Consider the following 16,595-nt stretch of genomic DNA (forward strand, 5'->3'; position numbering starts at 1 on the left):
GCCCCTTACACGGATCAGTGATCAGCTGAGCCTCAGTGACTCGGTGATCACATCGCACTCGGTGCGCGCCCTGCAGGGCGCGCGCAGGGCGCGCGCAGGGCGCGTGCACAGGGGAGGCCGTTATATGACGGCCTCCCGGGAATTAAGGTCCAGGCTGTAGCCGTCATTCGGCTTTAGCGCGGATATCAATCGGTTAAACTACTAGGCCTCTGGAGAGAGGTACTGCAGGCCTCTGGCCTAGTAGCAGCAACCAATTGGAGTCAGTATTTGAGACTATTCAGAGTGGGTTCTCTTGCATATAGAAGAGGATGTAACAAGAAAACATAAGGTGCTACAGAATAAGTTTGTGCAGGAGGAAAGGATTCCTGGGAGCAATAGTCTGCAGGAGTTACGCAGAGGAGGAGCAATAATCTGCATGGTGATGCAGGAAAGAGACTGTAGATGTTATACATGTGCATAATTTCTTCAAGGCTCAACTGAAGTTCTAATTTACAAATATGATGGCAAAGTAATTTGATCTATGGGCATCCCATATACCCTTTTCCCAACCAAGTTATATCCCCCCAATAAAAACAAAACAAAGCAAATGACTGTTCATTGTCTCAGAAGTGATATATAAAGGACCGGCAGCAGGGTGATATGGTGGATGTTAGTAACTAGTGGCAACACACCGCTACATTTGGAGATCCCATCGAGATCCGCCTTCACGGTTAACCTGCTGGCCATCGCCCCTAGCAGTCGCTAAAAGCCAGGGGGGACATTGCCTGTTTTGCCACATACTGTTGTCCATAGCAACCAAATCCAAGCTTGTTGCCAAGTGTTGTTGCCCATAGCAACCATCCAGGATCAGCGCTGCCATCATGCCCCTGCACCCAGTTTTTTCAATGGACACTCACTACAGCAATAAGCCCTGCAACCAGTGACTGTGTGCTATCCATGTGCTATCACTCGTGGCAACCATGGTGAGCGATCGTGCTCTGGATTACAAATATGTCCGGCGCTCTGTACGGAGCGGGCATTACACACTGCATTGCAGAAAGTTTAAATGACTTTATTAATCCTGCTTAACACAGTAAAAGGAGTTGTGAATGTCTGCTGTTGCCCCTAGTAAAGGAATGCAACGAGGGGGTGTCTTTGACGGGTAGTTGCACGGTCAGTCCCACACAGTAGGATGTTACAGGAGAGACTTTACTATATTAATGGTGATCGCTGTATAGTTTGCTTGCCTTCAGTTTCCAGCCTCTGTGATGCAGTTTCTAAAACTACATGCCCGGGCAGTGCCTGCAATTTATCAGCACCTGCCACCAGGGGTCACTACAGCGCACACTGCCTGAAGCCTGCTTACAGTTCCTCGCACGCTGAACCAACGAGCGTGTGGGCGGAGTCACGCCCCAGTGGAGAACAGTGAAGGAGACCAGCTTGCTGCGCACACCACTAGGCAGATAAGGATGGCGGAGGGTGGTCGGATGATACCCGCTGTGCAGCGGTCACCTGGAATGCAGGATCGGGTGCTGGTCTGTGGAGGACTTGCCTTGATGGTGATCGGAGGAGTGGAGCGGTTGTGTGTGCTATGTCCCAGGTGCCATATACCCACAAACGGGGTCAACGCCTGGGCCCGGTGCGGTCATTGTGGGGAGCCATTAACCTGCTTAAGGCCGATGCAGTGGGAATCAAGATATTACTCCATACACCTGCTCACAGGACTGTGCATGCCGCAACCGCAGGAAGTTCGGAGGGCCGAGGATCACCTGCCAGTGATGGAGGAGAGCTGCCATCAGGTATGTCCACCTCAGAGGTCTGGGAGTTATCGGGAAAAAAGACTGCTGCAGAGACCTGAGGCCTGGCCAGGGGCCCGGAGGTTGCAGGAGTCAGTGTTCAGCCTCAGGTTGATCTCCCTGAAGAGCTGGCTCCAAGTAAGACCCTTGCTGTGCCCATCCGGAAGGAGCCCATGCTGCGGGAGGAGGGAGAACCCTCAGGTGAGCTGGATGAGGTGAGCGAGGGCCGAGTCATAGACTAGGGTTTGCCCAGAGTGCTGGAACGGTTTGGGTCAACGGTTTGGGTCACCAAGAGACTATTCTCTTGATCTTCCCCAGAAGAGGACTCCAGTGAGGAGGAGTGGGAGACAGGAGATTCCCCATCTGCAGGTACCCCATCTAAAAAAATGGAGAAAACCACAATCCCCAGCATGGACCCCAGTGCAAACCAGTAGGCTTTTTGTTAATCAGTCCACCACTACCCAGACCAGGGCACCCACATACAGGCAGTGGGTCATCAAGGCCCCAGATGCCTACATCCTGCCTGGAAAAGGAAAACCTAAAGAGCTACTCCGGCTCTCCAGTTTCCAATGGGAGGTACAACAAAGGGTTGTCTTGGAGTGGAGCTTAGATTACCCATATGTTCCAGCCCAAACCATGGACGTCATTGAAGACTCACGGGGACAGTGGGAAGATGACCTGGTTTGGGACTATTTGCATGTGCCCAAGCCACTCCGGGTGCCAGAAAGTGAAGTCTGGGCCCGGTTTAAAGACATTCAATAGGAATGGAAGCTGGGCCGTGCCATGTACTGAGACCGTGTCCTGGTTGTAAAGGCGGGTCGGCCTACCAGGAGCCACTCAGTCTCCGTCAGAGGAGAAGGGGATAGCCGGAGGAGGTTGCTGGATCCACGCCTTTATATGTGAGAAGGACTGCAATACTGTGCAGCCCACATAAAAGCGGCCACTGCAAGGACAGGGCAGGGCCTGTGTGGTTTTCTCCACTGACAGTCTGAATTCTATGCAGGGACAGTCCTTTGCCTGCCACCCAGGGTGCCTGATAGGAGGAAAAGTGCATCATGGACACTAGGATGTACTGTCCCTGCTAACCTCTTTGCTACATGCTACTTCGGAAGGGGCCACTTCACTCAGGAGCAAGGAGGGGTTATCTGATCGCCCATGTATGTCTGCCTGTTACTCTGCATGAGGTTCCCCTAGATTCCTCCTGGTGGAGTGACAGCAGGTGGGTAAATACATGTAGGAAAATGTAATTTATGTTTCACCAAAGAGAGGATTATAACCCCCTCTGAATGGTGAATCACTTGTATAGTTATATTGTAGAATCATGATATATGTTTGTGTCTTCTTTTAGGAACACCAGGGATGTGACGGCTATCCATCTCCACCGCGGGAACAGATGAAGATCTGTGATAGGCAGAGTATTCTTCCCAAGCGAGCAGTGCTCTGGCTTCACTTGTATGTACCTAGCTGCAGGGACCTGTAGTTAGAATGTCTATGCTCAAAGTGTACAGTGTGAATATGTGAACAGATTGTACATATTATATTTTTGTACTTTTGTACTTAATTTATTTGTGCATAGCCCCGTCCAAGTTTTCGCCCTTTCCCCCATCCAACCATTTGATATGGGATGCCTTTACTCCGGGGCCCAGGAGGTAATTTTTGGAAATTTTTTTTCCACATCTGGGGACCAGCTGTAAACTGGTGGGGGGGTGAATGTAGCACCCTCTACCATAAGTAGGTGCTACAGTGAGGTTTTTTTTGGTAAGGAACTGTCAGTGCAGGTAAATTTAGGCAGGCCTATGCTGCAAGCTAGGCCTGTTTGTTTTGATCTGGGGCAGGGAGTGGTTAGTGTAGCAGTGGGTGTGACCACCTGTACTTTGGCTCTGAGGCGCCTCCCCTGCTTCCAATGAGAATGTTCTGGAAGAGGGGCAGGGCCTAGAACTAGAGTGGCGAGCAGCTCATGTGAGGAGACCTGACCAATCCCCAACTGGAATTGGCAGGGGGAAGTCCTCCCATATAAGCTGAGGTAACAGGCCACTTGGAGGAGTTGTCGACCGGGAGAAGTGGAGAATGGAGTACTAGATAGCAGCAGGAGGGCACCCCCATCTGTGGGGGGGGGGTGCGCCGATCGCAGGAGGAGACCCGGGAGAGCTGTGAGGGAGCTTCACCCTCACACGGTCATGAGTGAAGTCCTCATCATTACACGGTCATTGATGAGGAGTTCCTGGAGCAGAGGGGCAGGAGAAGCTGCCAGAAATGTATGGTCCCGTTAAGTTCTTCACCATGGAGTCGGGGCAGAAAAAGGTCAGTGAGTGTACCACAGTGGAGTGCTGGATGTGGAGACATGCCAGGAAGTCTGTGAGGGAACTTCATCCTTACACAGTCATGGATGAAGTCCTCATCATTACACGGTAATTGATGAGGAGTCCTGGAGCAGAAGAGAGACTGTGGGAAATAGTGTCAAATCGATGCGGCCCGAGGGCGCAGGATTTGCAAGCTGGGCTAGCTGGGAACAGTAGTCCACTGTACAGCACATGCTATTAAACTACTAGGCCTCCGGGGAGAGGTACTGCAGGCCTCTGGCCTAGTAGCAGCAACCAATCAGAGTCAGCATTAGAGACTATTCAGAGTGGGTCCTTTTGCATATAGAAGAGGATGTAACAAGAAAACATAATGTGCTAAAGAATAAGTTTGTGCAGGAGGGAAGGATTCCTGGGAGCAATAGTCTGCAGGTGTTACGCAGAGGAGGAGCAATAATCTGCATGGTGATGCAGGGAAGAGACTGTAGATGTTATACATGCGCATCATTTCTTCAAGGCTCAACCGAAGATCTAATTTACAAATATGATGGCAAAGTAATTTGATCTATGGGCATCCCATATACCCTTTCCCCAACCCAGAAAATGACTGTTCATTGTCTCAGAAGTGATATATGAAGGTCGGGCAGCAGGGTGATATGGTGGATGTTAGTAACTAGTGGCAACACATACCGCTACAGTAGTATATGAGAAAGCACATCAGCCTTTAGTTCCAGTGCCTAAAGTTAAAAAAATTCTAGCAAGCAGTTTTTGGTAGAAGATACTATTTATTCTTCTGCCCCACCCCCCAATTCTTTTTTTGCCTTTGCGCAAGTCCAGTGCAGTGTACGCTAAGGGCATCAGGAAGATGTCAAGGGTAAGACTTGGGTGCCTGAATATTGTGCCTTATGCAAAAATAAAAAACACATTGTTACACAGCTCAATAGTTCAAGCCTAGATCTCCAAACACAAGTGCATGGAATGAGTTAACACACTGACTCAGTCCCTTTTTTCCCCTAAGGTCATTTCAAAAATTAATCAGAGGCAGTCTACCTGAAAGGAGATTGCTACTGATGAGCTCTTTATTTAGATAATCCATCTGGGAATCCTCTGTCATGTATTAAATAAAGATTGTGTATATATAAACTAACTACAGTATCTATCTATGCAGACATTACATCTCTGGTTAAAAAAGTTTAGCCATTGGAGTTTTCCTTTAATTCAGTATTTCACAGCTTTATTAAATGACATACCCTTTTATATCTGCTGGTGTTATATAAGTATCCCCCATGCAAATCAGTTATCATAGCCTTAACATGTAAATTTTTTGCATGCATCCATGATGCTATATAAAATGTTTCCTCCCCAATATTTTAGGCAGCTAAATACTTTTAGATAATTACTCTAATTCTAACTTAAAGAGAAGTTTGGGATTTAAAAAAAAAACTAACATTTATACTCACCTAAGTAGATGTAGCTTCGATCCAAAGCTGCATCTGTCCCCTGCCAGACCTGCAGTGAAACCAGAGCGATCAGACACCGCTGATTGTTCAGTTCTCCCCTCTCCCCCCGCTCTGAGCAGAGAACCATGACTGTCATTCATCGGCTCTCTGTTCTCCTCTCCAGTGCTCACTGGAGCACTGGGCTGTGGAGGAGGCAGGAGGGGCTGGCTCAGCCTCTCAGCGGATTGCTGGTCCAGGCATCTGGGTGGATCCTGACCATATGGCCTGGACCTGAACCTGGACCCACTGTTGGCTGAAAACAGGTACCCAGGAGTGCCAAATGAACTGCACTTCTGTAATCCATACAAGTATGGTCATAATTCTCCTTTAAATAATACAATTATTTTGACAAGCAGTGAATGTTGTGTGCAAACCACTCTAAACAACCATTAATATTTCACCTGTGGAAACATCTCCAAACCTTTGGGATTTAGGTAACAAACTTGACTTTTTGAGAAGACTGATATGCACTAATGACAGTGATCGTAAAATCAGAAAAAGTGCAAATATTCAGCAGTTTTCTTGCCTTTGTTAACTCCCTTTTCACTTTTCTGTTAACAGCATTTCTATAAATAGCACAACATACTTTTCTGCATACTTTTCTATGGTATCAAACCTGCCATGCTTTTTGATTGAGTAAACACCCACCGATATTGCAAGGGTCTGCTAAGGACTCGTGGCCTTAGAGTATGTATGAGCGGGGTAAGGATCTTAGATTGTAAGCCCCTTGAGGGGTAGGAACTGATATACACAGAAATATAAATAGACCTTTTAAAATTGACTAAAATCATAAATAGAAAAACAAAACAAGATTGATTTGAGTAAGAACAAGATGTTTCCAAACCATAGCAGAAGGGCCCTTTCACATGGGCATCCAGTCTGTCTGTATTTCATCTGTCCCTTTTAAGATGAAAAACAGATAGCAACTCATTCCTACGGGATTATGTATGTAAATGGGTGATTATGATAGCCTATTCTGACTGGCTATCAACCCTCCAGTGTAAACAATCAGCAGGGGCTTCTAGCAGACATATAGAAATGTCACCACCCCAAGCCTGTATAAAAAACCATCACCTCTGGAACTCTGGGTGCTAACCAAAGGGACCCCAACCAGGCTCCACAGACTTAATAAGAGAGCAGGAAGTCACACACCAATTGATGTGAAATCACATCCAGCATTAATAAAGTGGACAAAGCAAGCCGCAGCCCCACCTGGAAGTGCTTCTCTTTAAGGTTTCACCAATAGAGGCTTGATCTGTGTTTGTCTGTAATAAAATTGGATGTGATCTGACATCATCAATCTAGGCCTTCCTACTAAGCAGCTGTTTCTAAGCTTTTAGAAATGGGCAGAAAGCAAACACCAGAATCTCTGTTGTGATATTTGAGTATATCTGAGTCAAAATATGAAGTTGCGTTTAAATGTCTGGCCTAATCACTATGGACTCCTGGTGCCAAAACCAACATATCATTAAAAAAAAAAAAACATATTCTACTTGCAATGAAAACCCATGCAGCTTAAAAAAACATGAGTTAATATTACTAACCTTCAGTTTTGAAACTGATAGTTGCCTGAAAGTCATGCAGATACTGTGCATTTAATATTTTCTGAATCATTAAGATTGTTCATATGACTTGAAATAATTAGCCAAAAGTAAAAAGACACACAGTACAAATAAAACCAAATCGTTTATTTTGCATGAAATAGTCTACACATTGTGCATACATAAAAATGTACAAAACCAAAATAGAAAAGTGTTAAAATGTGTACAAACATTGCTCAAAAATGATGCTCTTTGAAAACATTTTTCTTTTAAAGTTTATCTAACAGACAATAAGCCAGAAAGTTAAAAACAAATTTTCAATACCAAAAGACCATCAAAGCTAGTAAAAATTAGTCTGGCTCCTAATTGAAAACACTAAGAATACAAAAAGATCAGATAAAATAGATGAGTGATCCTGTAACTCAGGATGACAGATTAAAATTGATTTCTACTAAGCGTAGTTTTTAACAAAACATTACTTCAATCAATAAAAGTACAGTAAATCAGAAATTGTATTTGAGCCACTTGGAAAAGTATGGCATTATAATTGGGGCCAGTCAGCTACTGGTTACAGACTTTCAATGAGATGTGGCAATACAAAGATATATGGCATCCATTTTAGGCGATTAATGCACTGCCATTTATTTTGTTATATTCCCAAAGTGGCGCTGCATAGTGCACAGATGCCACTATACCGATAGTTGTTCTCTATGGCCACAAAAGTAGATCAAAGTAGCAATCATTAAGCTAAATGCAAGTAAATAGAGCAATACACACATTGGCAAACACCAGAGACCTCAGGACAATATAACATTGGCAATTTTGATTGAGGTACAGCTGCCACTCTATTTAACGGTAGTAGCCCCCTCACTAGCCAAAACAGTTAAGAATCTCAATCGCAGGTGAGGAACCAGCAACAGAGTAAAATCTCAATGGCTTGGCCAGTGACTGAACATCATTTTAGTGAAAGAGGAGTGGACTGCTAGGCCACATTCGCACTTCTGTGCATGCGTTCATGGGAAATTTATTGCACGTCAATGTGCAATACAACGACATGCAAGTTTGCACTATGGGGTGCGTAGTCATTCTTTTTTTAAAGCCACCCCAACATGCATGCAAGCTCAAAACAAACACACCTGACCATCAACAAATGGCAATGTATGCCATAAAATGCACATGGTTTGCAATGTGCTAGAAAAAAAAAGTCAGCTGCATTTCATGGCCTATGGACATGCACTGAGGGCTCATAGAAAATAAATTGAGCTGTTTAACATAACACATATTGACAAGCTAAAATACTAGACTGGAGTGCACACAAGTGTGAATGAACCTTCAAGAAAAGAATCGTTGGAGTGACATAGTCCTTCGTGTTCACTGTACCAAACTCTGACTCACCAGAACCTGCAATCCCAGTTCTAGTCTTTTTAACATTTTTTAACTAACCACTAATCTTTCATGAATGCAGATAACTGAGAGCAAGAAAGGATTTCTTATCATTTGCCATCAAACAGCCTAGCTATTTAGTAGTAACATTTAAAAAAAGTTTTTGTGCCCAGGATCTGGGTTGATATAAAGCAAAAATTACAGCTCCCACTTAGGACCAATATACTTCTTGCGATGAGTTAATGCATGTACTTTAACACATTTTATGTAGTGCAGTAATGCATGTTGAATTACGGCAGCCCATTCAAAATGGTCTGCCAACGCACCCCAAGGAGCAGTGCAGAGCATTGCCTACATCACAGGTGCACTGCCTCAATGTATTGGACTGCCATTCAAAATTAATGGTGTCGCAGCACATTACGTACATTACGACACGTCATGGTAACATGTGTGGTAACGCACCCATTAGCGCAGAGGTGTAAATTGACCCACAGTAATTCTTTCAGGTAATACTTTGAAAATTGAGTGATGATTGTAAAAGCAATTATAGGTCCCTCTGAATAGTGAACTTCACAAAACAGCTAGGAATACTGAAACTTTTTTGAATCCCTAGGTAAGTTTCCTCCTTGCTGGATCCAATCTACAAATATACATTTGTCACTTTATGACAAACATATCCAACACTCATACGTAAGACTATTGTAAGCCTTGGAAAGTCCAAGTTGTGTGACAATACTGAACCATAGGCTTCTGATTAAGAGTAACTCAAGGCATGTATTCAAGATTTATCAAGTGTAAGTGCGAGGAGTTGCACAGTTCAGTGCCATTCATTTGATTATACCATATTCGTACATTATAAAAATAACTGTAAAGATAACCAATGACAAAACAAATACATAGGCTGCCATTGTTGACTTCCTTTGAAAATGCTAATTGTTTGGTTTTCTCTGGCTTCAATTGTTTCTGATATACTGACCCAAAACAAGTGAGCAGCCTATGAAGTCAGAACTCCTGATCTGCTTAATTTTTCCAGGCCAGTGACTTGAATATAACAGAAGCCATTTAATAACCATGACAGCATTTTCAGAAGGTGAAGTCAGCCATGATAACCTACAGTACTGGTTTCCTTTAAGTGCATCCTAGTAACAGCATTTTACCAAAAACAAGCAGGATGTATTAAGTGGGTGCACAGTGTAGCACTGCCTAAAGTGACAGGTGAGGCAGCTCAGTTACTCAGCAGTGTACGGTATTGTGTTATAACAACAAGTACCATATAAAACTTTGCCCATGTTGTCACTTGACTCAAGTAAAAAAAAAAAAAAAAAAAAGAATTTCATTTATATTACAGATTCTGCTATCTGAGACAATAATACATCTTAAAAAGGCTCAGAAAATGCTATACATACAGTAGTGTGGTCCCTTGTCCACATATTCTCCTCCATTTAGTAATTCAAACACTATATTCTATCATGCGTTATTCGCAAAGCGGCTTGTCTACAGCTGAATATATAGTCAGACTAACTTTATTGCAAGCTATATGCAACTACATTCCACAATAATATGTTTCTGAAATGAAAGAGAAGCTGCAAACAAATTCATTAATACAGATGCTAAACAGCTCCCAGGCAGACTATAAACAACTTTCTATACAAGTACCGTTTCTTTTGACATTATCTTATATCTAATTAGGACTTTGCTAATTAGAGTGTGCAAAATAAAATAAAAAATTATGCAGATGTGACACTTAAAAAGCATTATGTTCATCTGTGACCACATACCATAAATTTTTTACAATTCTGGATTTTAATCAAAAATTATTTAAATAATAACTAGTTTGGTTTTTTCAAGCAACATTTTCCTAAAAAAGTGACTATAACAACTAAGCCTTATTTCCATCTATTGAATAGTTGATGTTTACTCTAACAGAAATCTATGTATTCATTGGAGAACATTTATCAAGCAAATTAGCAACATACAGGGGGTTATTTACGAAAGGCAACTCCACTTTGCACTACAAGTGCACTTGGAAGTGCAGTTGCTGTAGATCCGAGGGGGACATGCAAGGAAAATAAAAAACAGCATTTTAGCTTGCACATGATTGAATGATAAAATCAGCAGAGCTTCCCCTCATTTCAGATCTACCCCTCAGATTTACAATGACTGCACTTCCAAGTGCACTTGCAGTGCACTAGTGAAAAGTGGATTTGCCTTTCGTAAATAACCCCCACAGTACTTAGATGCAAATCAGCCTGCCTCTCATTTAGCAAAGTCAATGCAACTGTTTTCTTGTGTATTGGTGACCCAAGCTCCTGGAATTCTGAGCAGCAAAGTAATACAGGATTTGAAAAGGTCCGTGATAGATTTAGCATTGACAAACAAGATGCAGATTAGGAAGTGGCCATGGGCAGATCTTTTTTTTGTCACAGTGATACTTCGGAGTAGAAAAAGTTTTTAAATGAATCTCTTTTTAAATGAACTTTTAGGCTACACTCCCACCGCCAATTCAGGCTGATGTCAATTGTAGCAGCAGGAATAAGAGGTTCTTGCTGCGGCTGTGAGCGGCTAGGTGTGGTAGCCGGCCCGTCCACTATAATGACAGGTTGCTGGCGACAGCAGCTATTCGCTGCCATCTGCAGAGACAGCGATCATCTGCAGTGATTGCTGCTGGATGCACACAAAATGCATCCAGCAACAATCACTGCAGGTAATCAATCGTTGGCTGTTCAGAGAGTCGCAAATAGTAGCTGCTGCCCGTGGCCTGTCATTATAGTGAATGTGGCAGGTGTCCGCACCTAGCTGCTCAGAGCCGCACCAGAAATCTCTGATTCCTGCAGTTACAATTCATAACGGCCTAAATCGCCTGTGTGAATGTAGCCAGATTGTAAATCTGTCTGATAAAATGCTTCAATGATCCTGTGTAGCATTGTTTTGCTGTGTGACAGAATTGACAAATGTCCCCCATTCTGTCCTCACTTTGCAAACCGTGTTGTATACATCAATGCAGGACATGTTCAATTGATTCATAGCTAAATGACTCTAGCTTAAAGAGGGTCTGTAAACAAAATGTAAAATCGTTCTTTGCAGACTGTTGGATGTGCCGCTTTCTTTAGAGACAAAATCAGTGTTCACATAGCATTTCCTTGCTTGCCGTTTACAGTACTTATGTTCTATTACCTATGCTATAACCAGTAGTAGAAGTATTTGGGAACAAAGGAGAAAAATACAAATCAGTATTAGAAGTCCATCATTAACAGGTGAAAGACAACAAGTCTAGCTAATAGTGTGGGAGGAAGCAAACACTCTAGTCTCAGGTAACAATATCTAGTGCAGATCAGTACAATGCAGTATAAGGACATAAATAGAAAAAAAGATTTTGTTTCAAATAGGGTTCCTGTGAACTCCCTATCCATGACTTTTACTATAATGACATTTATTATTCTGTATTCTGCCTGACATACGTCCTTTCCTATAGCAACCCAGAGTACATGTGATGCTCTGTTAGATATAGTACGGTGTACAATTGGTCAAAATACCAGAAAATATGCACGTCTCCGTGTATGTCCTCCAGATGAGCCATGTTGTGTAAAAAAAAAAAAGAAAAAGACTGCATTTAATTATGGGCTACATAGACATTGAATCAATAAGGGTATTTGAAGTCCAGAACATCAAGGTCACACATTCTGGAAGAGGTTTTGATGTATTTATAAGTACAAAAGAAACTGACAGCTTCTTAATAACATGGTAACGTATGGCACAATATGGATCAATAAGAGCAGCTCCTTCATGTCCATAGTACAATATTGATTTTTTTTCTCTAACTAGCACATTCGCAACGTTTCTCCACTTGTTACAGAGCTTACCTTGTTCTGACAATACAGAAATAAATACTTAATGGCTTAGACAGTTCTATGTCCACTAGTCAGTTAAAGTTTAGAGACCTGTGCCTTGCAAGGGTCTACGAGATGTCTTCTTCAAGTATTGTTGCTAAAATAACAACAGTAACAGATTATTGCACATTATTTCCAACACAAAGAGATCATTCCTTATGTAATATGATCATTGACAGGACAGTGTAAAGAGCTAAATCCAGGCAATGTGACTTTCCCTTTTCGGAGAAGATTCTCTTCTGTTCCTTGATTAATCCTCTGAATAAGCATTTTTTCATAGAGGAGGGGATGGTATGCCCCTAAGGTACATGCTGCGTCATAATATTGTTCATGGTAATGGCAGAGGTCAGTCTGTCTATAAGAAGGGATGTACTCATACACATGGACTTCCCTGCATAAGGACATCATAATGAGGATACCTGAGAAAACAGGAAGAATCAAATATTAATATACTGTCTTACGCTATTTCTCATAAGTTAACTGTCTTCATTTACAGTTAGGAAACAAAGATTTGTGAAATTATTTTTGAGTTTGTGAATAAAAAGTCTCAGAAATGTGAGCAAACCTTCAAGTCCCAATACTTAATAAAAAGACTTTGTCAACTTAAGGGAAGGTTATCTTGGGAAAAAAACACCAACCACCATATATTAACCACCCCCATGCCCTCTATTATGGGTGAGGTCAAAGCTAACACATTAATGACTTCTTGCCTTTTGTCATGGGGCAGTGTTTGTGCTCAGTCACCAGGCCCATGCAATACACCCTGGGAGGAGATCACAGCACTGGGTATTTCCTGATGGCACTGGGTTGTTATGGTGGTGGTGGCGTGGGCTGGGGGTTGCTTATTCAACAGAACCTGCCACGTTGACCTAAACAGACAGATCTCTATCTATAGCATGGAGGCCGTGATTTCCAATTTTTCCAATTTTTCCTTCTGAAAACGCTAGTTGCCCACATGTCAGGAAATATGACAATCAGTAGTTCTGAATTCACTCTTTCTAATCTACATGCTTATTTTGGATCAGTTACAGACAGGAAACTAGTATTCTCAAAAGCAGGTTATCATTATCTATGTTCATGGTAAATGCAGCAAGACACTGTGGGGTTTATTTACTAAAGCTGGAGGGTGCAAAATCAGGCTCACTTCTGCATAGAAACCAATCAGCTTCCAGGTTTTATTGCCAAACCCTAACTGAACCAGCTGAGGTTAGAAGCTGATTGGCTATCATGCACAGCTGCACCAGATTCTGAGTGCTCCGGCTTTAATAAATCTACCCCTGTATTCCATGTCAAAAAAAAAAAAAAAAGAATGGTTCTGGAGAATAAACATGGAAAAAATAGAAGAACTCATAAGCATTTCACAGGAGAAAATAACCAAATTTGCATCAATATGGTACAACTGGATAGAATTTAAAAACTCTCAGGCTTATAAAGCAACTTTTACATAATAACAGAATCCATTTGCAAGAAATTAACTTCATAGAAATATCTGAGGAACTACTACAATAACCGCATCTTATCTTTATGATTTCCCCACCCAAATCCTTTTTTTCCCCCTAATCCTCAATGTGTTACATTTCACTCTAAAAATCACCACTTCCATACGAGAATGTCTAGATATTGAATAAATATATACATAAAATCAAAACTTAGACAAAGCATATATAAGTATATAACGATATTGATACCATACTCTACTATAAATTGTACTAAAACCCATTTGTAATATGTAATATGTAATTTGTTTACATGTTATTACCAACATTACGTTGTAATATGTTTTTATGTTCATTCAATAAAAACTTTGTAAAAAAAAAAAAAAAAAAGCAGGTCAACAGTGGTAGCCCCTGTATTTCTCTTAGTACATGTTTCTCAGGAGCAACAAAACTCACTCAAAAGAATGTAACTTTCTAGGATAATGTCATCTTGAACAAAAAAAAAAGACAATAAAAATCAGGTGTTATCAATGCAAATTTTGATTTCACTTACCATACTGCAGTTATATAAATAAAAAAAATTCTACCTTTTTGCTTTCCTGTTCTTGAATACAATGTCGCTGAAGTTCAATATGGTCCAGTCAAAAATTCTGCACCATTATGACGCTCCTTGGGAGTGGGTACCTACAATGACTAGAGCAATCCTGGGGATTGTACAGGAGGTATCCTGTACAATCCTCAAACAAGTGACACTTGAGTGTATGCATCTTTTGTTTTTAATCCCATCTATATAATTTAACAAAACTTCCTTCATCATTATAACAACAAAGAAAACTGGTGTAAGTGGCAAGTGCTGCATTAACAGAGCAGATAGACCTGTTTCATGACTATCTATGCTACCTGTACCTAACTGACAAAGGGATTGTGGCAGTTTTCAGTATAGAAAACTGTCATAGATCCGCACTAGATTGGACCTGGTGTGGGGGATGTGAACTCTCTGCTGGTAACATGGCAGACAGCAGGCATGCCTTTCTCTGTCCATCAAGTGAACAAAAGAATGGGAGAGGAAGCAAGTATCTTCAGCTTTTCTGCTCTCTATGCAGGTCTGGAGCAGACACAGCATAGAAAATGGATTAGATTCCTCCCCTAACAATAGAGATTATGCCCCTTCGATAATTAGGTGCAGGATCTGCTCCATTTTCTCAGTTTAGAAAAGTGGCACAGGCTTTATGCCTGTGTCACTCTTTGTTAACTCCCCTCCTCAAGAACAGAGTTCATGAGAAGTAGGGGAGACAAATGCTAGGAGGAAGACAACAAAACAAAAAACAGTTGAATTGGAAAGTGTTTTGAAATCAGCCTTGTTCACACCTATTATCTATCCTTTTTTAGACCACTGTAGGTCATTGATTGTACATTGATACTACAAGGAGAAATACTGTAGAATATGATAGGTTTCTGTCTCTGCAGCTCATTATTCAAATGGCATTGTAAATATATATGCTGCCTACAGCAACTGCTTTTGTGTGTGTGTGTTTAGATATAACAATTGGGTCTAATGCCCTATCGAACTGCAAAAAAGACTCTAGTACAAGCCATTAAATATTTTCATCATAGGATAATAAAATATAGCTTTTAATAATAAATAGTGAAACATTCAAGTGTCAAACATTTGAGTATTGCCTGTGATTTATATTTTAGAAACAGACTTTTTACCAAGAATATGAAGGCAGCAAGGAATCCAAAGATGTTCCCTTTTTATTCTGATTGTGATGCTTTAATTTACGAATTGTTATCACAATAACAATACTGTATATACAGCACATAATCAAAGACCTTGATCAACACATTCCAGTAGTTTAAAGTGGTTCTAAAGTAATTTTTTTTTAACTTAATGCATTTCCTCAAGGTAAAAAATGCCCCACTACCTGTTCTACCCACCCACATCTTAAACACTTACCTGGCTCTTGCCACTACTCCAGTGCTGTCCTGGCTACAGTGCTCCTCCCCTCACTACCTAGTCCCACTGGAGACACTAAGGGCAGCGGGAGCCATAGGCTCCTGCTGCTGTCAGATACATTTCAGTGAAAAGAGATCAGGGGGTGGCTTACCAGCGCTTTGTTTGTCTATGGACATACATAGCCTGTCTCATAACAGCATGTGCATGGGTGCCTTCATAGCACCCAGAGGAGAAAGGAACAGACAGCACTGGCAGGGGACTACCACAACAGGAGTATCCTTTCTGTTAAATATCATTGCACAGAGCAGGTAAGCAGGTTCTGTTAAATATCGTATTGCACAGAGCAGGTAAGTATAACATCTTTTTTTATTTTAACCCTAAAACATTTTATTGTTTAGTATCACTTTGTTTCGATTAAAAGCTCAAATGCATTATGACCTATACTTTAAAGGACAATGTTAACAAAATGATTTTTTTTCTGAAATAGAATTTATTGTTCATTTTTAACATCCATTCTTTTCTATGTAAATGCATGTATTTTAAAAACAGATGGTCTTCAATTGATGGTAGTACCACATGGAGCAAACCATTTTGGAATAGGGATACCAAACTGGCCACTCTTGTTATCGGTAGCCAACAAACGAAACAACACTGAAATACCTGAAGAATTAGGATAAATAATTCATGTTTAGACATTGTTATAGTGCATTGTGCAAAATGTTTATTTAGTGCACTAGAGTTACTCAACCATACTGCCCCTCCTCCTTGGCTGTTGAGAAAAGTGAAATAAGAGCACTAGACTGTAAGGTTATCTTATTGG

At 41.5% G+C, this 16,595-nt stretch overlaps 2 protein-coding genes across 5 annotated transcripts in view; one reads left to right on the forward strand and one right to left on the reverse strand.

Annotated features, from left to right (window-relative positions):
- Window positions 1-16,595, forward strand: part of LOC141127916 (pinopsin-like) — a 288,597-nt gene that overhangs the window by 261,615 nt on the left and 10,387 nt on the right. The gene's annotated exons all lie outside the window — the stretch shown is intronic.
- Window positions 7,253-16,595, reverse strand: part of ST6GAL2 (ST6 beta-galactoside alpha-2,6-sialyltransferase 2) — a 249,127-nt gene continuing 239,784 nt past the window's right edge. For all 4 annotated transcript variants that reach the window (XM_073614793.1, XM_073614794.1, XM_073614791.1 and 1 more), the window contains one exon: window positions 7,253-12,801. In XM_073614793.1, coding sequence (XP_073470894.1) covers window positions 12,539-12,801 — 263 coding nt within the window. In that variant the 3' untranslated portion in view covers window positions 7,253-12,538. The remainder of the gene's footprint in view (window positions 12,802-16,595) is intronic.

This window comes from Aquarana catesbeiana, linkage group LG02, assembly GCF_042186555.1.
Source record: "Aquarana catesbeiana isolate 2022-GZ linkage group LG02, ASM4218655v1, whole genome shotgun sequence".
Classification (NCBI taxonomy): Eukaryota; Metazoa; Chordata; class Amphibia; order Anura; family Ranidae; genus Aquarana; species Aquarana catesbeiana.